At 42.2% G+C, this 19786-nt stretch overlaps 2 protein-coding genes and 1 long non-coding RNA gene across 18 annotated transcripts in view; 2 read left to right on the forward strand and 1 right to left on the reverse strand.

Moving 5' to 3' along the window:
- Positions 1 to 8737, forward strand: part of htt (huntingtin) — a 67167-nt gene extending 58430 nt beyond the window's left edge. For 6 of the 9 annotated variants that reach the window (XM_034202399.1, XM_034202400.1, XM_034202402.1 and 3 more), the window contains 4 exons: positions 2663 to 2876; positions 3468 to 3630; positions 4158 to 4318; positions 5851 to 8737. In XM_034202399.1, the coding sequence (XP_034058290.1) occupies positions 2663 to 2876; positions 3468 to 3630; positions 4158 to 4318; positions 5851 to 6064 (752 nt within the window). In that variant the 3' untranslated portion in view covers positions 6065 to 8737. The remainder of the gene's footprint in view (positions 1 to 2662; positions 2877 to 3467; positions 3631 to 4157; positions 4319 to 5850) is intronic. The other 3 variants (XM_034202404.1, XM_034202405.1, XM_034202406.1) reach the window with 1 other exon arrangement.
- On the reverse strand, positions 5774 to 11166 carry LOC117537249. Its single transcript, XR_004567697.1, has 2 exons — positions 11082 to 11166; positions 5774 to 6060 (listed from the first exon to the last, which is right to left on the reverse strand). It is a non-coding gene; the product is annotated as an uncharacterized LOC117537249 (long non-coding RNA).
- The window catches only part of rgs12b (regulator of G protein signaling 12b), a 63612-nt gene continuing 53991 nt past the window's right edge, over positions 10166 to 19786 (forward strand). For 6 of the 8 annotated variants that reach the window (XM_034202408.1, XM_034202412.1, XM_034202411.1 and 3 more), the window contains exons 1-4: positions 10166 to 10285; positions 11895 to 13200; positions 13950 to 14189; positions 14902 to 15867. In XM_034202408.1, coding sequence (XP_034058299.1) covers positions 12136 to 13200; positions 13950 to 14189; positions 14902 to 15867 — 2271 coding nt within the window. In that variant the 5' untranslated portion in view covers positions 10166 to 10285; positions 11895 to 12135. The other 2 variants (XM_034202409.1, XM_034202410.1) reach the window with 2 other exon arrangements.

The following is a 19786-nucleotide window of genomic DNA, read 5'->3' on the forward strand; positions in this document are numbered from 1 at the left end:
CAAAGACTGACTGTCCACAAACGTAACGTAGCATTCTGGCTTCATCGGCAGCAAGTACTGTAATGAGGACTGGTGTTTCCATTACTGCTGTAACTGACTTTCTCAATTCACCGAAAATTCACTATTGGATTGAGCTAGCTGGTCTACCCACCTGCACGGGCACTCTTAATACGTTCATCAACACTTAACCTAGCATTGTAATTAGTACATACACTTAAAGCTCTGCAAACTAATGCTAAGCTTAAGCTAATGTCAGTACTGATTAAGCTTTAGTAAGGATGTGTCCCATTTATCTCCGGTGACTTACCCTAGACCCCTTCCTTTCTAATATTGATGGCTGTTTTTTGCCACAAAATCGGAAGTTAGCATAGCAAGGGCTACTTTCAATTGGATGTCAAAATATTGCAGAAAATAAACTCTGTGGCAGACATATGTTTATGATACTTACACGTTTTGTTCAGCAGGATAATCTTTATGTATTCACATACTTTTATGATTAAGGAAGCATAAATGCAGTTGCCAGTTAATAAGTAAATGGCTAGCATAAGGCTATAAATGAACTGCATCACAAACTGCACATCGCCACATCCAAGCTCAAGGTGGCTAATGTTCAGCGCAATAACGTTTAGTAGTCTCATTTAGTCACTTGGTTGCAACCGCCGTTTTTGACATATAGAAGCTTCTACATTCACCAGTAGGGTGATTACAGATCTTTTCTAATGCCTTCGAACAAGACTTGAACATCTCATAAGCTTGGGTTAACCCCAGACCTTATTTAGGAAATCCAACCAAAATCGTATTCAAATATAAAAACACTCTATTTAGTAGTCAAATGTAAAATGTAGTGCAAGTTTATTTATATAGCACCTTTCAACTCAAGGCAATTCAAAGTGCTTTACAAAAATGAAAGATATTAAGAAACATATTATAAAATGATATCTAGAAACACTCATTTAAAAGCAATGATATAAGATGACATTTAAAAACATAATAAAAGTTACAGTGCAGTTTAAGATATGTGTAGCGTAATTTTCATAAAACAATTTAGAAAATTCAGTTTTGAGTTTCCCAAATGAAGAGATTTCCTGCTTAACTTTGGGTTTTGGACTGACAATCAAGGCATTTAAAGACATCACCTTGGACGTACAGATACTACAATTGACATGTTATATATTTAGAAATCTAGAAAATCATCTGGAGATGAATTGATAATAAAAGAAGTCATAGTAGCAGCCCTTCATCTACACCAATTCCCACCTTGGCTTCTGCTGGTGTGTCCCTCACTGGAGGAGCTTCTTTCATAGCTGAGGGTGACACTAAAAGAAATTGGGACATTTTATGAAGCAGAACTTGGGCAATCATAATAAAAAATAAATGTCGGAATATATTGCTGCCTCTTATTCTACTGAAATACTAACTCACCAGCTTATGTCTGATTGTGCATGCCCCCATGCATTAAGCTCACAGTACATATATCATAGTTTACATATGTGCCCTCTACCAATAGTAGTGATTTAAATAAATTAAATCTCTGTTTACTGCTTAACAGACCTTTTTTTTTTTTTTTTTTTTAAAGCTCCAAATAACCTTTTATTGATGCCTGTGTGACGCTGCTTGCTTCCTGCATGTGATACAAGTGTTCTATATATACCTCTGATATACCATACCTCTAACCCCTACGTCGTCCCTTACTAACTCCAGCTGCTCTTAGCATACAGTATTGTTAGCCACCCTTCTTTGTTGCCCAGGGCCAGCCAGCAAATCCTTTATGTAAACCCAGACTCTTGAAAATGTGAAATGATTTAAACTTTAGGCATACCTCTCTTAATGTGCATAACGGCAAAGAAAGCTGAAGCACAATCAGGTCAGAAGAGAGGATAATCTAGTATGTAATGTACCCAGGAAACATGGCATTCAAAATCTCTCCTAATACTTTAAGCAGCAGCCTCTCAAAGAAAACCTTAAGTGCCTGTGTCCACATACTGCCTTTTTAAAATAGCCAGTGTCTTTTTTCAATTGTTCCTAAGGAGGAGAGAGCACATCCTGTCAATTGCGGCGTAAGAGCGCGGCACCCAGCAACTTTTTTTTAGCACTCAAAAGTGTGGCTGCTCCAAGCGCTATTCATTTCTGGAAGGCATCAGAGATGTAAGAATTGGAGGAAAAGCTTGTTTTTGATCATAACAAGGATTGAGAGGCTCATTTGTTGTAGCAGATCAATTGGGAGGACACTGGATGTTGCTGCGAATAAACTGTTGTTCCTTTTTAACGCGTACGCAGATGGTCCTCCTGGCTCTACAGCTGTCAGATTGAGTGGTAAAACTCATTCATGTGAGAGCAAGCAGCATCGTGTTGGTTTTAATGGTGAAAAACAATGCCACACATATATGAAGTAACCCAAACGGATCATAAAAACAAAGGGGGCGCTGCTAGTTTATCAAGCGTCAGCGTCGGTACATTGTCGAGATATCGTTGTCAACTTTTGGATGAAACGCTGGGAGGGGGCTCACAGAAAGAAAAAGGCACTATGTGGACACAGGCCCTAAAAGGGATTTACTGAAGGTAGCTCTAAATTCTGATCTGAATCTTGTGATATCAGTGTCCCGCTCTAACCTGTCCCCCACTGGTCAACCGGCCCCCCCTCCTCCCCCTCTCGCCCTCTCAGCGGTGCTTGCGTCGGGTTCAGACGTGACAGGGGTTAGAGGTCAGGTTGACTGTGCCTCAGCAGAGGCGATGGGCGTCACGGCGGGTCATGTTGGTTTCTCCTCAGGCAAGGAGAAAGCCAGCCCTGCCAGTCGCCCCGCCCACTCTGACCCTCAGGCCCCGGACAGCGAGTCCATCATTGTTGCCATGGAGAGGGTCTCTGTGCTCTTTGACAGGTACACACACACTCACACACCCTCCATTATACAATAAATGCTCAGATTTATTCATACTTTTTTTTTTTTTAATTGAGCTACTTATTGATAGTCAGTTTATTACTTACAGTAGATTTAGGTCAACAAGCCCTACATTTGGAGAAACAGACAGGAATACTAATGTTTATATTAGCCACCAATAAAAAGCAATATTAGTTTAAGTGTATGCTATGTTAAGGATATTGTCACCACTTCACCTTGCTGTCAGACAGCCCATTCTGACGGGGAAATGGAAGCTGTTTTCTACGCTCTCTTCAAGCCCATGTCTTTAGAACATCCAGGATGACTGAGTCCAATTTTACCAGGGACAAAATGTGTGTTTCTGATCTGCATTGCCTCCATTGGTTGGGTATTTTGTGCTGTTGGGTGACTTTGGTGGTACGGATAAGTACCTTTTACAATCTGTCCACTATCCAAACTATCCATTTAAATTTGCATCCTAATTCATTCATCTTTGACCTCAATGGGTTTGTGGCATCTAAATATGATGCTGGCAGCTGCTCTTGTTTTGATTATCACATCATTTTCTCCCCTGGGGTTTCCCGCTTGCAGGATCCGGAAAGGTTTACCCAGCGAGGCTCGGGTCGTGGCCAGGATTCTTCCCCAGTTTCTGGACGATTTCTTCCCCCCACAGGACGTCATGAACAAGGTCATCGGAGAGTTCCTGTCCAATCAGCAACCTTACCCACAATTCATGGCCACTGTCGTCTACAAGGTCAGCAGCGGAACAGTCACTCTACACAGAACATGAGGCTCGCAAGGCCAACTGGAAACTCCTTTGTTAAATCAAATTCCTCTTCAAGGAGACTTGCAGAGAATTTCAATGAAGTCCAGTCTCGATAAAGTTGTTACTTAGTTACCCTGTTTTGACTGCAGCTAGCTCTTTTGTTGTGCAATCAGACAATATGTTGTCAAGGCAACATCAAGCTAAAGCTAACACAGTGGGTTCCAGTTGTTGTCTTGAGATTTAAAACCAAGAATGAATTCACTGCAGTCAGTATTTGGATTAATAAGGCAGCATTCAGCCTTGTATTGATATAGAACACTGATTTGAAAACCATTTTTAGCGGGTGATTTAGGGTAATTTCCTTTTGTATTGCCACACATCATTTACTAACCATAGTTAAAAGCTGCTTTTGTAATTTGTTATATTTTGACTAATGTAATCTTTCCAAAAATAATTTAAAGCCATCTATTTTTCTAATTCCTCTTCTTGTCCCCCCTCTGCTCCCCCCCCCCCAGGTGTTCCAGACCCTCCACGCCACAGGACAGTCCTCTATGGTGAGAGACTGGGTGCTGCTGTCCCTGTCTAACTTCACCCAGAGGACGCCGGTGGCCATGGCGATGTGGAGCCTCTCCTGTTTCTTTGTCTCCGCCTCCACCTCCCAGTGGATCTCTGCCCTGTATCCTTACATGACACGAGTCACATGAACAGGACAGTACTTTGCTTTGTTGTATCTTCCATGGACGGGCATTTCAAGCAAAAGCACTATGCAACAGTCACAAGGAACTATACTTACACACACTTTCACTAGGCTCCCCAAGTGCATAGTTTTAGTCAGTGATGTGCTATCTTTACCTGTTCCAGTTCCACACAGAATGTCTTGACAGCTGTAGTAGTTTCTGCTGTTTGAACAGTACGCACCTAGACCATCTCACAGCACCGTAGCAAATTCTCTAATGCCTTCTGTGCGCAAAACAACCGTGCTAGATGATAGTTTCACAGGTGGGTTATTATCAAGCACTAGGGCATTCAATTGCATTGGAGCTGGAATTTCGCTGCTCTACACAAGTTCAACATTTCACCAAATTGATCTCAAATGTCGTCGCACTCAACTCAAATTCCTCCGCTAACAGGGCAGGCGCCTTTTTACAACAAGGGAAAATGAATATATATTTTGAAAGTCAAGACAAGTGCATGAAGTAATCTGTTTTTATGCCTTTGCTTAGGCGGCAACATTTTTGAGTGTTGTCAGTCGCATTCTTGTGACTGCAATACCTCATGTATGCCATTAAGGGCATTTGGCCATACTTGCCAACCCTCCCGATTTCATTGCCCTCTCCCGGGTTCCTCCCGGGGTCATATTTCTCCCGATTTCTGACAAAATCAGATTTACTCAGGACTGTTTCCACTCGGACTTTAATACAGCTACACCATTGTTTGGTTTCCACGGTAGCACGACTCCTTAGTAGCGCGCGCAACTGAAAGTCTGAAAGGGTGAGGAAGATATATCACAGAAAACAGAACAAGAATGGACAACTCGACCCTCTGCTCACTCCTTTCCTGGTCCAGATACAGGTCCAACCCACACATATGCTCCATCAAGGATGGTGCTTCAGACCGCAAGGCAGTGCACTTACAACTAATCTAGTACAGCTCCGGCGATCCACTAGCACAGCACCCCCCCCCCCCGCGGTGGTTTTGAGGTCGCAAGGTTGCATTAACGTATTGCACAAACGTCTACTCCTACTCGCACATTAACTCATTTGATTTTGATGATCAGACTCAAGGTGACTGGCCATTGCTCAAGAATTCATGCTTAAGGTCTAATGAGATACATCCATTATTTGTATGTCTTTTATTAAACAAGGACCATGCATGTGACATTAATCACAAAAGAGAAGAGATTATCTTTGTGAGATTTAGCCATTTGCTCATTACCATCTGCACTCCCTCGGCAGGTACATAACAAATGCAAACAAATACAGAATTCCCTTTAAAATATTACAAAGTCTCTATCGCACTAACGGTGATACAGTCAGAGGTAAGGGTAGATCGCTGTGATTAACTCTAAACTGATTGTGATGTAAACTGCAACTTGACAAGCTGGCGAAGGATTACAACAGTGACGCAGTAATTCTGGTTTTATTATTTAATGACTATGAGCATCCATCATGTACAGTCTGTTGTCCTTAGCCCCCCCTCCTGTACCAGACTGCCACATGTGATCAGCCGTATGGGCTCCAGCGAGGTGGTGGACGTCAACCTGTTCTGCCTGGTGGCCATGGACTTCTACCGGCACCAGATCGACGAGGAGCTCGACCGCAGGGCCTTCCAGTCCGTGTTCGAGACCGTGGCCTCGCCGGGGAGCCCCTACCATCAGCTGCTGGGCTGCCTGCAGTCCATCCACCAGGACACGTCCCTCTGAGGGGGGGGGGGGAGAACATGGAGGCAGACGGAGAGAGGCCGGGGGCAACGGACGACGGGGAGAAAAGTGGATTAGAGTGGGAAATGTGGTAGGGCGAGAAATTAGATCTCCATTCACTCCTCCCCATTTGAGCTGGAGGGGAAGGTTTCATTAGAAGATTCTGCTGTAGCCTCACCCCGTTCCCTCCTGAAATGAGAACTACTGATAATGAATTCAGTAGAGCAAGCAGAAAGAAAGAAAAAAAAGTAGCTCAACGTTGTGGACAAAATGTCTAAACCGTTCACCTAGATGAAGGACACCAGCTGAAAATCCTTCAAACTGTGGTTCCACCTACGACCACCCCCCCCACCCACAGACCATTCCTCCGAACGACGGCACCTTGAACACCTCCTCCCACCCAGCACCTTGATTTAAAAAAACAAAACAACATTAATCAAACAGAGATTGGATTTGTTTATTTTCCTGTGAGGACTTGCTTGAGTATTGTGATGTCAGTCAAGTCAAATAGAAGAAATTAGAAAATGCAAAGTATTTACTATATTTAAAGTTTCAATGCATCTATTTTTCAGTGCGTTTAGTAAAGAGTGCTTAAGGTCGGGTTAGGACAATGGGCTGACACAAATGCCTGCATAATGTTGGCGATAATTATAATCTCTAAAGACCGGTTTTATATTTATGTTACTAGGGGTCATTCTCTGACACACACGAGTTGAATAGTAAATATTTTATGTATAAGAATGATCACTAATAGCCATATCATTTATTTCTCCAGTGATGGATGTTATTTTGTCAAAGGACATTTCTGTATCTGTGCAGGCATTCTGGATGTTAAAAAGAACTACAGGTAAAAACCTCTCACTCTTTTGAGTTTTCAAAATTCTACATATTGTTAGCCCATTCACAACACTAAAGAGGGTGGGAAATACCAAGCAACAAATACCAAAATGGCAGTAGAATTAATTTGTAGAATCTAATTTGTTCAACCAGTAGCATGCGGGGAAAGTATTTCCTCCTATGACTTTTATCATATTGCTAAAGTCCGTGTTTTTTCTTTCTTTATTTTTCAAGTCTTGTGTGCTCCCCATGCACCTGAATGATTCCACCTGTCCATTTCCTGTACTCTTTTAATTCTCAGGATGTAAGATGTGACTTTTAATGTTGTACTAAGACTGGAAGTGATTTGCAGTCTTTAAATGGATTTACATTTGTATCTTGTAAAACAAATATATATTGTAAAGTAGTATGAAAGCCATGGTGCATGATGAAGTAAGATCTGTGTTAAGATGAGCGATGTTTAAAATAGACGGTAAGATAATGTGATTCTTTTTCTGTCTTAACACGTATACATGATGAGAAAATCACTCGGCAGAAAGTATTTTATTGAAGACTTGACCTCGAGTTGCCTGGGGAGCGTTACTCTGTACATACACTTGCCTTAGATAAAGACTGAATATATGTATGTCCTGTACACTGAAAGCTTGAAAGCATGCTTAGCGTTAATGCTAATTTTCTTGCAAAGTCCTTAATACTGTATTCCCGCAGAGGGTATGGTTGCCATGAGTGGAAGAGATGTGACGCAATCCAAAGGGAGCCTTGTAACCTTAGCGATCAACCGCAGCTTTGACAAATCAACAGATGAGAAAGTGTAGCCTAGCGATGCCACGGTGACGGCGGGAGCTTTTCTGTTTTTGTGTTGAATTTTAAACATTTCACTCATCGTTGTGCAGAATATTAAATACACCAAGCACTTAAACTTGGACTAACTCATGTTTGTTAGGTGCTTTCTTGATATGCAACAGTACATAAGAATGATTTGTTTGCTAAATATGTTGCCACTTTCAAGCAAGGTGACAGACTTCCTTTTGGTCATCATCCTCCCAATCAGAGCAGACTAGGCTCTGGTTTCAGACAGAGGGTGAAAAGAGTTGCTCCACCAGCTTTTTTGAACATTCAAACATGTAAACATGTCACAAAAATACACACATAAACCTGAAAATGAGCATAGTAGGGCCTCTTTAATATATCAATAAATGACTCTGCAGCTGTCGTTAAAATTCCATTGTGAGGCCTCCCTGATTAGACGAGCATAATGAGTCCTGTTTCAGTTCAAGTCTGTTTGTGTGGGGGAAGAAAACTGACGATAATAGAAAACCTGTTTTCCTGCGCTACTTAAAGGAAATGATCCAAAGCAGAATGTTCTTTTCATCTTGTCTTTTAGTATCTTAAGAGCAAAAGACAGACTGGGGACCCCTGCAGGGGGTAATGCGATTACCCAGAAATCTGTTGTGGTTTTGGGGAGGTGGGCGTGGAGGTCGTGGACAAAGGTCATGTTCAACAGATTTAACATGCTTCCCTTTTAAAGACTTTATTTTCCTTCCACAAGAATCGGCAAATTGGAAAAAATAGTTTTTGTTCTGATTAAAAAGCTGAGAATCACAGTTACATTTTCTCTGCCAAGTTCATTCCATTCTCCATAATGTCGTGCGTTTAGCATGTTGGTGCTTGGCTTTTAAAAAAGACCTCCTTTGTTCCCCCGTCTTAAAATATACAGTTTGGCTACTGACTAGCCACAACTGATTCATACAATGATTCTAAAAGGACTGCAGATTGTGTCACTCCCCTCTAGTTTCTTGTCTTGAGCTTCAAGCCTCCTTAACATCTTTTTTTTTTTTACAAAAGCCTGTAAAAAAACAAAAAACATTGTGTATTTCTGTTTTAATATTTTAAAGATATTGATCACTGCATATGGTCTGTTGTAGAAATGAATAAATTATTTAAAGATGTTGAACTTGTAAGATGTTTGTGAGAGTTGTGGCAGGTCAATCGAACGTGTATGCAGATTCATCTTTTGCAAACATGACTGATGGCAAACACAGGATCCACTGTGTGTCTAACGTTATGAACCTGTCAGAAGATTACCTCTAATGAGACCTGGTCTGCTTGTCTTCCTCTTAGTTATTAGCCAGGCAGGAAACAAAAAGTCATTTGACGCCTGTTATTAGACCTTCACTGACCTCTTGACACGATCACGTTATCACATTTTCACAATTTCCTTTTCTCAGCCCTCTAATTCCCTTTTATAGACACCACAGTATAAAACATATGTTGCTCTTGTTTTACAGTATCCATTAAGATGGGTGGTTCATGATTAAAAGGTATTAACAGGATTAGCAGACAGCTGCCATATGGTTCATGAAATGTCGATGGCACAGGTTTTAAGCAATGCACATGGCAAACTGCTTTTTATGACTGAACCTTATAAAGGGTTTTATCATGTCATCTATATGAGCTGCACTAAAAGCAACACTTTTTTGCACTTTAATTACAAAACTGAACAATCACATAAAGCTGGAGGGGTTACAAATAACGAAAGAAAATCCTGTCCCAAAAAATGACTTAAAAAATACTTTAAATAAGGGTTGCAACAAATAATATTTTAAATTGACCAATCCTATGATTATTTTCTATATTAATTGATGGTGTTGTGTACAAAATCAGAAAATGCCAGTTTTTTTAAATCCCAAACTCAAAAACCCAAAGATATTTATTTTATGAGTTAAAACAGAGAAATATTTGTATTCCGTAGGCTGGACACAATATTGTATGCAGCTTCTGTATGAGAAATTATATGTAACAACATACCAATTACCAAAAATAATTGACGATTCTTAGTTAAGATAATTGATAAGTTGACTCATCATTGCAGCTCCACTAAAAATTGCAAAACAATTTTTTTTTTAAAGCAACAAAAAACAAAACGAACCAAGAGTTGTGTGTGTGCTCTAATCTGCTGTCTTTGTGGTATGAAACAGCTATGCAGGTACAATAGAAACACACTTTGAAGTTCGACCTCAGAAATGCAGATGTCTTTCTGAAGTTGGTTTATTTAGTTGAATCCACTGTTTCACTTTGAAGTGTTGGGTGGGGCTGCTCTGTGCCACATTGTGTTGATGCTTTTCAATAGTTAATGGACTTTGAGATGTATTTTCTTCATCATGTTTGAAGTCCCCCCTCTGACCACCACCCCCCTCCGCTGCCCTCTCTAAACACACCTCCCTCTCCTGCCGGCCTCCTCCTCCTCCTCCTCCTCCTCTAAGGCTACTTCGCCAGATGGTGCAGCCTTTTCTTTTGTTTACCCACCGTCCCTGAGTTTACCTTACTAACCCTTAGCTACTAAACTATGGAAACTGCCCAAACATCATCACCACCGGACACCGACAAGTAAGTCACTTTTATTCTCCCGCTGAGGGGCCCCGCTACAGCGAACTCATTAAAAACTGTTTTGCATCCACCTTTTACTTTGCTATACCAGATTTACAACTCAGACGTATTGAGTCCAGCTGTTATCGTTTGCTTTCTTGCTATGTGATGCTAAAATACAAATCGATATATGCATCCTGTTTTCCAAGAATACTCTCATAATTACAAAAGCAGACTAAGTTTGGCGCTGACGTTCTGCTGAGTTTTGACACCTGTAGAATATGCTACTGTTGATACTTTTATCTGTGATTTCTCAAACTAACTTTTATTCAAGTTATCCCACATAACTGTTCGCTGCGTGACTGACAACTCGGAAAACCAATGACAGGATGTAAAAGTCTGTGTACAGCACCGTTACCGTAGTTACGGACCGACATTCCAAAGAACTGGAAATCAGGGGGCGGGACTACAGGTTAAGCACGGGTGGTTGCACTTTTGAACAGCGAGCCACGGCAAGAAACTTTTTATGGTAACTTTCGTGAATTGACAGAGAAAACGCATGCACTCCTGAGTGTAAAGTGACACACACACACAGTTGGTAGTTTCGTTCAAAAGCAAGCATTGCAACCCGTTCTAACGTGAAGCTTTACTAGCATGTGCCGCTAAGCTAACAGTAACGCGTCAGCTAATCTCAGCTAACGGTAACTCTTTCTTTACTGACTTTTAGACATTGTTCCCGACTATTTGTGAACAAACGGTCGTTAAACTCAAACGAAAGCCACAGGCAATGTTGATAAAAAGCCAAATTAAAAGTTACCGTGTAGTTCCAGTTGTGGTGGTCAGGGTCTGTTTAATTTACCTGCATGCCTGCCAGGTGTCTAAACGCCTCTGGTTTAAAAACATTACTTCCCATTGGACATAGCTGCTCTGACTCCACCCTGTAGCCTACAGGTATGGCTGTGTGTTCAACCCCTTCATCTTATTAATATACCATAATAACTGTCAACATTGCCATTAATGACAGTATAATGCTTTCATTTGACATTTTGGAGTGTTTTAATAACTGTAATGAGCTCTTAAGCTGCCTCATAGACCAGATAGAGGGCATGTTTGATCTGTGATATGGAAGCATCATGGGAACTAAGATGTATGCATGTTAAAGAAGAAAACGCCCTTATTAAGCATTCCATCTTTTATATCTATGGCCTAGGAGAATTCTGTTCATATTTGTGAACATGACCTACCCTTCTCAATGTAAGCTTAAACTTGGTGTCATGAATTGTATCTACCGGAGCTGCTCCATCGACAATGAATAGGAGACTGATTATATGGAGTCACAGAATGTTTGTTTTATTTTGTATCCCAAATTGAGCTCTATTGTATATTTCTACCACAGAAAATGTCTCCATACAATTCCCTGGGTGCTCTGAGTGTCATCTGTAACATATTTTCCAAATCATTGTCAATGGAGCCGTTCCAGGTTTTATACTGTACATGAATATTCACACATTTTACTTCAATCATTCTAGTTTTTGGACTGCCTGCAACCATAGGAATAACATGTATGCATTTTGAATATGGGAGTAAAAGGTGCTCATGGCTGACTTGATTCTGTTCTGTTGTGCTGCAGGTAAATGAGTCTATGAATTGGGAGGAATAGTGACACCAGGATGGGAATGCTACAGTAGCAAGGCCGTGCCATAACTGAGGACGAAACTTTCACCCATCTGCTGCATTTAGTACAGCTGCTAATTTTTTCTCGCCAGCAGAGCAGTTTGAAAGGAAGACTCATTGGATAATGCCCTGCGTTGGTACTTGAGCAGAGCCTAGGGATGTATAATGACTAATTAAAACGCAGGCCTACTAATTCAATGGACAAGAGGAAGTTCCCTGGCACAATGTTCAGGCAAGGGGATGCGTCATCAAAAAGACGCCCGGTTGGTGGAAGTGCACCGCCCTCCTCCTCTATGCAGCAGGGTCGTATCCGGGCCGTGGAGGTGGCGAGAGGAAGAACTGGGTACGGCTTTACACTGACAGGTCAAAGTCCATGTATCCTCAGCTGCATCCTGAAGGGGAGTCCAGCAGACTATGTAGGGTTGCGTTCAGGAGACCACATCCTGTCTGTCAATGACATCAACGTCTCCATGGCATCGCATGAAGATGTCGTCAAACTCATCGGGCGCTGCACCGGTGTCCTGAAGCTGGTGATCGCTGAGGGAGAACGTCAGAGGCGTCACCACCACCAACGCACCCCTGGAAGTCGTCACCACAGCAGCAACACAATGGCAGCATCTTACCCGGACTCGTGCTCAAGTGATGATGAGTTGGATGTCTTCTATGACAATGGTGTTAACAACAACAACAACAGCAGGTCAGGCTGTGGAGCCCGTGGGGGTTGGTACAAACCCAAAATGGATTCTAAGCAGCTGGGCATCAACAGGGCGGAGAAGGTTGTGGCGGAGCTGCAGTCTGGAGGGATTTTCAACATGATCTTTGAGAACTCCAGCCAGTCCTCCAGCAGCTCCGACAAGGACAGACCCAGACCCAGCTCGTCGTCAAAGCCACGTCCGATCTCTGATCCAGAGTTGCCTTCGTATCAGAACACCTCCCGTTCCCAGAGCAACCCCAACCTGCTCTCCGAGGAGGAGATGGCCCAAGTTCTGAATGACGACTCTGTCTTTCTGGATGCTGACTTCCGCCACCTCCACCTTCAACACCACGAGGAAGAGCAAGATTTAGATGTAGGAGATGGGGGCGACTTTAGCCTAGAGCCCAGCGAGGGCATCCTCAATGTGGGCATGATCGTTGGGTACCTGGGCTCCATTGAGCTGGCCTCCATAGGGGCGAGCTTGGAGAGTGACAGCCTGCAGGCCATCAGATGCAGCATGAGGCGCCTCCGGGCTGAGCAGAAGATCCATTCACTGGTCCTCATGAAGGTGAAAATATATCTTTTGTTAACCATCTGATGATATATTTCTTATTCAGTTATTAAGATACTCAAATAGGCAAAGATATGATAATACTAATTTAAAAAGAAGTTCCACAATTCCATAATTAAAGTTAAGGATCTGCTATGGGTGCCTTTTAAAATGTCTCAGGAATATTTTTACTAGGGACCATTTATGAGTGTTGCATAGCGTTGTTGAAACTTTGGCTTTTACTGTCATAATACAGCACATTTGCACTTCAGTTACTATAGTTACACTTCACTCGCATCTTCCTCCTTTAATGTTACCTGACAGCTTTATTGTCAGTGCTTACTATCTCCTACCAAATAAAAGACAACAAAAATAAGCAAAACCGACAGAAGATGTGAATGGTTTTCTAATAGTATATTACATATTTTTTAAATATAATTTGCATTATATTATTTACATTTTAAATATCCAGCTATTTATTTATTCATACTCTGATACATATCCTCTAAAATGGTTACTAACAAGCTTCTCGTAACACATCAGGGAACACTTATGTAGCTAAGGGCCAATGGCATCCTAAGAAAATCCTTGTTTTATACAACACAGTTCTTTAAGGCATACTTAGCCTAAGTGGTTTTGTCCTTACGAGGCACTTGAAAAGTAATGTTCTAGGATTATTGTATGTCAGCAGTATAAACAGTATATATATAAACTGTTATTGTCTCCTCCTTGTCTGATATTGTAACGTGTTAACTGTGTCCCACCAGGTCATGCATGACAGTGTGCGTCTGTGCAGTGACAGAGGTCATGTTCTGGCCACCTACCCTGCAGAGAAACTGGCCTTCAGCGCCTGTTGTCCTGACGACCGCAGATTCTTCGGACTGGTCACGATGCAGGCCACTGATGACCACGACGAGTTTCATTTCAGCTGTGGACGAGATGAAGAGGGCAGTTTGAGGACTTCCTGTCACGTGTTCATCGTGGACCCAGACCTCTGTCAACACCAGGTAACGTGATGAGATACAATAAGGGTTACAAATCACTCTCACTGTAAAAGGAGATGACATCATTTTATCATAAAAATATAAAAGAGAACATGTCATGACTATACAGATAAATACACAAGCCATTCCTTATAATAAGCTCCTATAAAAGCTTATATAAGCAAGTTCGATTTTTAACATTATATAGGTGTTTTTTAAGAGTTAATAAATACTCACATTCACTTTTTTTAGACCTCATAAGTTCTTCATAAGGGAGAAAAATACTATTTTAAAAAAAAAGGGCGTTTTACTTCTGTTATTTTTTTGTAGCTGTGCAAATACAATACTATTTCTAAATACCTCATAAAGTGGAATATGAATATACATTTTCAACAAACTTGCCCAACTTCTCAAAGGCAGCAGTGTTGCATGTAATCGCATCATAACATTTATGACAAATCTAAAATTCGAAATTATGATTTAAATAAGGACAAATCTGTTCATAAATAAGAAACAACATTTTATATATAAGCCTTTTGTTTCTTGAGATTTCTACAGACACCTAAAGTTACTTTAAATGTGGGTCACTGAGGCTAATCAGCCAGACATATACTAACAACCAAATATATGTATGAATTTAAAATCAGCTAACAACAATTCAAACATGCTCATATTTTGTCACTGAGAAAAGGGGACTGCATTGTAGAAAACGTCTGCCTCTCTGTTGTCTCCTCAGGTGCATTCAGGTGTATCGAGGAGGTTCGGCTTTGAGTGCACCCCGGACCCCGACACAGGGGGCTGCCTGGAGTTCCCGCCCAGCTCTCAGCCTCTCCTCCAGTTCGTCTCAGTCCTCTATCGGGACATGGGGGACAACATTGAGGGGGTCCGCGCCCGGGCCTTCCATGATCCAGACAACGACGCCCAGCAGAACCACAGCACCAGCAGCAACAGCGACAGCGGCATCGGAAACTTTCTACCTGAGGAGAAGAGCAACAGAGTGCTGTTAGTGGACCTCGGGGGTCCTCCGAACCACAACCACATCTCCGGGCCACGCCACTGGGACAGCCCCCCTTCATCCCAGCAGGCCTGGAGCCCCACCCTCGGGGCCTCGGCGCCTCTCCCACCTCCCCCTCCTCCGCCAGCTCTGAGAAACGGCCACTACCGCCACGATCCACACCTGGTTGACCTCCCTCACCCTCTCCCCTTAGCTCACCCCGATGTCCCCGGCCGGCATTCTCGAGGAGTCAACCCAAACCACAACTCACAGGGGAAGAGAGGAGGAGCTGTGGGAGGGGAGAAGAGAGGGGGTGGAGGAGCAGGGGTGGAGCCCCAGCGTTGGCTGCCAGTCCATGTGCTGAGAGACTGGCGGCAGCAGCACCACCACAGCCAGCTCCAGGGCCTGAGCAGCGACCAGGAGTCCTACGCCGAGTCCACCGACGGATGGTCCTCAGCCAACTGCAGCACCCTGCCCCCACCCATGAATAAGATCCCGGCCGACCGTTACCGGGCCCCGCTGGCCCCCGGAGACAACCTGCCAGCACCTGGAGAGAGCCAGCCTCCCCCTCCCTCTCATCCCCACTCCCACGCTCACCGGCTGGCTGCTCAGAAAGAAGAGTGGGCGAAGAAGCTGTTTGGAGACCGGGAGAGAGGGGGAGCAGAAAGGGAGAAGAAACGAGGGAACACAAAGGATGGAGACAAAAAGGTATGTTTTTTTTTATCAAGTTAAGCCGATTTGTAAAACCCTTTATTTTCCTGCTGATCAAGTATTTTATTCATTCTTATTTTCATTTCATTTTTCATTTAATCGTTTATTTGGCAGGGACAATGCACATTATTGAACACTTAAAACAAAAAGTGTAAATATGCCGGATTTAAGCTTGGAGCTAGTTTCCCTCATGACATGACTTTTAACAACATGTTATCCCAATACATACAGTGGTCTGTCTTTCTACAATGCTGCATTCAGTACCGCTTTACCAGTTTGTTGGCTTTGGGCTTTTTGGAAGAGTTGTGTTAAAACTGACCATGAGATGAGAATCCAGGCAGCAGGTAGCCTCCCCCATCACACCCCCCTGCTGTGGAAAGTTACTCTGACTCCTGTGTGTCCAGGACTACGGTTTATTGAGGCCATAAATCCATCTGTGTTCGTCCCACTGCCCTCCATCGCACACTCTCACCCGCTCCTCTTCAGAGCCTCACCTTTAACTCTATCAGTCCTAGAGAGAGTTTCACTCGGATATGAAAACTTTTTGGTGGTTTTGTTGCGATGTACCTTGTTGTGCCCCCAGAAAACATCCTGAATAATGCGATCACCTCACTTGGCTTTCTCCCCAGACTTGCTACACATGGATTGATAAGTTATTTATCCCCACTGCTCCAGTATCAGATCATGAATTATGCACAAGCCTGACATCTGCTTCACCTGAAAACCACCTGTTTCCCACCGTAATGAGACGCAACAGCAGAGCAGGCTTTAGACTGGCTCAATAAAGTATTTGTTTGAACTGGTTTTAGCCTTTATTTGCTGACAGATTAATTTTGAGTAGTCAAATCTTCATGGTTACATAAATTGTGACTAACGGTGAAAATAAGATAAGAGCTGCAACAATTAATCTGCTTTTCCATCAGCTGATCAAATGAAAAATAATTGCAAACTATTCTGAAAATGAGTGGATATTAAGCAATTTTTTATAGCAAAAATGGCAGAAAAGGCTTTTATCAGACTCACATAAATTGAGATGGCCTGACTTGTATGTTCTACAATTATTATTAATGAATCTAGAAAATAATCAGCAGATTAATCGATGAATATTTGTATTTTGCAAATTAAGATAAATCTATAGTAAGTAAAAGTAGCAGAAATCCTTTTTTTCGTCCCACAGTGTGGACATTTCAAATAAAGAGGCAAGCACAAGTTAATGAATAAAAGTAGTACAAAAGTATCATGAATAAAGGAAATACTATTCGCTGTAACAGGCTGCCACTCAAAATACATTGCAAATACATTGGCTGCATTTTATTTGTGAGAACATACAGTGCACTATTGACTGACGGTATGTTGTTTCCAGACAATAGAGAGGAAGAGATAGAGAGCCAGAAATATCAAGCGGATATATCTACATTTCTGAATCCAAACCAAGGAGAGACTTGCGTTTCCTTGATAGTGAAGGAGGCTTGTGCTTCTCCACGAGTATTGTAGGACAGACAGGTTCCCAGGGACCCCCATGGGACAATCAGAGGAAGTGTTTATTTGCCCTGGGCCGGGGTGGAGGCTGACAGTGACAGGAAGGTGGATGTTAACCTCTCAACAATGCCCTCTGACTATAGACTCAGAACTTTGGAGTTAGTATTCCTTCTGTCTTTACGTAGAGCTAACACTGCGGCAGTAGCTCAGTGTGTGTGAACTTGGCTTGGGCACTGGTTGCCGGTTCAAGTCCTGATCGGATCAAAGTACAGAGTAGACTAGTAGCTGGAGAGGTTACATACATTACATCTAAAGATACTTACAATAACTTCAATACATTAGACATACTTTTTTTGGGGGGGGGGGGATTCAGGGTTAAGTACCTTCCACAAGGGTGGGGATCGAACCACTGACCCTCTGATTAGTAGGCGCAAAATTACTCCCCTCAGCCACAACTGTTTCAGTTCACCTCGTTCCATGGGATCCAAGACACTAAACCCCTCCAGTTTTTTCCCTAAAGAGAGTACATAATCTGTCACTAATAACAGATGATGTTGTGTTCGCCACATGGTGGCACTGTTCCGCTATCTAAACCTCCATCAGCCTTCTGCACTTTCCTGACCTCCATGGGAAACTAATTTAGAATATAAAACATACAAAAAGAAAATATATTTTCATCTTGACTATGCCTTTGAACCTTAAGTTCATCCATCCACACAGGTTTTTGTTCTACTTACATGACAACATTGGTAAATTTGAGCAACTTATTGTGGATTTAATGTCGGAAAATATTAAATAAGGAAAACATCAAAACAGACTGAGTTGAATCCTTGCTCTTGAAATGTGATACAGTAATGGTTTTCTACCACAAATTGTAGAATTAAAGAGATACTAATTCAATGATGTCGCCTGTGCCTTCGAGGTAAATCTCAGCAAAAGCACCACCCAAAACAACCCAAAACAACCCAATATTGGATCTCAGCATCTCTTTATTAAACCTTTTGTTTACCTGCCATTGCAAATAAGTACTTGTTTCAAACTGACCAGTTTAAACTTAGATCTAGTGAGAGTGTTTGCATCCAAATAACATTTGAGTGTTCAACCCTGTGTTATCTGACACACACACACACACACACACACACACACACACACACACACACACACACACACACACACACACACACACACACACACACACACACACACACACACACACACACACACACACACACACACACACACACACACACACACACACACTCACAGATGCCATTGCCTCAGTATCCCAGTATCCAGGCAACACGGCCGGTCATCTCCTGATGAAACACTTAGACCTGCTCCTGATCAGCAGTCAGATTCAACATGTGTCACAGCAAAGCCTCTGGAGCCTGTCAGCCTGGATTAATTACTTTTCAGTCAGCTGGGATCCACGGTTATCCACCCTCTCCTGCAGTATAAGGACATCTGCTTAATTTGTGAGAGCAGAAAGGAGCTGCATTTTTCTGTTGTCCTCTAAAGGCGAATGGACAGCAGTTGTTAAAAGGCTAATTGTAGACTTGTAAAAGCAACGCGAGACGCTCTTGGGTAAACTCTCTGGTTTACAGCACTTTGCGATGTGGTTACATCACTGTCAGATGGATTCAGACAATAAATCTTGATGACCCATGGAGTAATTTTCTCATGTGCTCATTTAAGGCAGCGGTTTATGGCTTTATTTAACCACCGGCCAGATTTTATTCCAGTGTGTGGGTTTGCACTGCAGTAGTTCTTACAAAACTGCGGTACTATCTTTAATCAGAAACCAGTTAATTGCCAAGTAGGTTCACACATATAGGGAGGTTGCCACACTATGGTTTGTGTGATGGTGCCAATATAATCACAGTAAAAGGATTTCAGTTGTAAAAAAAGGCAGATATAGAGCAGTTCAAAGGGGCCCTATTATGCTTTTTGTGGTTTCGCCTTTACTGTAGTGTGTTATATAGGTATATGTGCATGAAAATGTTAAAATCCCAAAGTTCCCTCCAGGGGAAGTTTCTCTCCCACATACTGGCTGCCTGAAATGCCTCCATTGGACTCCTTTGTTTACTTTTGCAGCATAGTGACATCACTACGTAACAATCCTGCTTCTATCGTCTAGCACTCCAACACTTTGTACGTGATAGGCTAAGGGGCAGGACATCTCAAAGCTGTTGACCAATCACAACAAAGCAAGTCAGCTAACCAATCAGCGCAGACTGGGCTTTTGTTTCAGACAGAGGGTGAAAAGAGTTGGTGCTGCAGCACTTTTAAGCGCATTTTCATTTTTCAATAATGAACCCGGAACTTAGCATAAAAAAAGGAAAATGTTCAACTTTAAATTAACAAAAAATTAAGAATATAAGTAGTACAGCATACCAGTATTTCAGTGGAAAAGCTGTGCAGTAATATCTAATAATGT

The sequence above is a fragment of the Gymnodraco acuticeps genome, unplaced genomic scaffold, assembly GCF_902827175.1.
Source record: "Gymnodraco acuticeps unplaced genomic scaffold, fGymAcu1.1, whole genome shotgun sequence".
Taxonomy (NCBI): Eukaryota; Metazoa; Chordata; class Actinopteri; order Perciformes; family Bathydraconidae; genus Gymnodraco; species Gymnodraco acuticeps.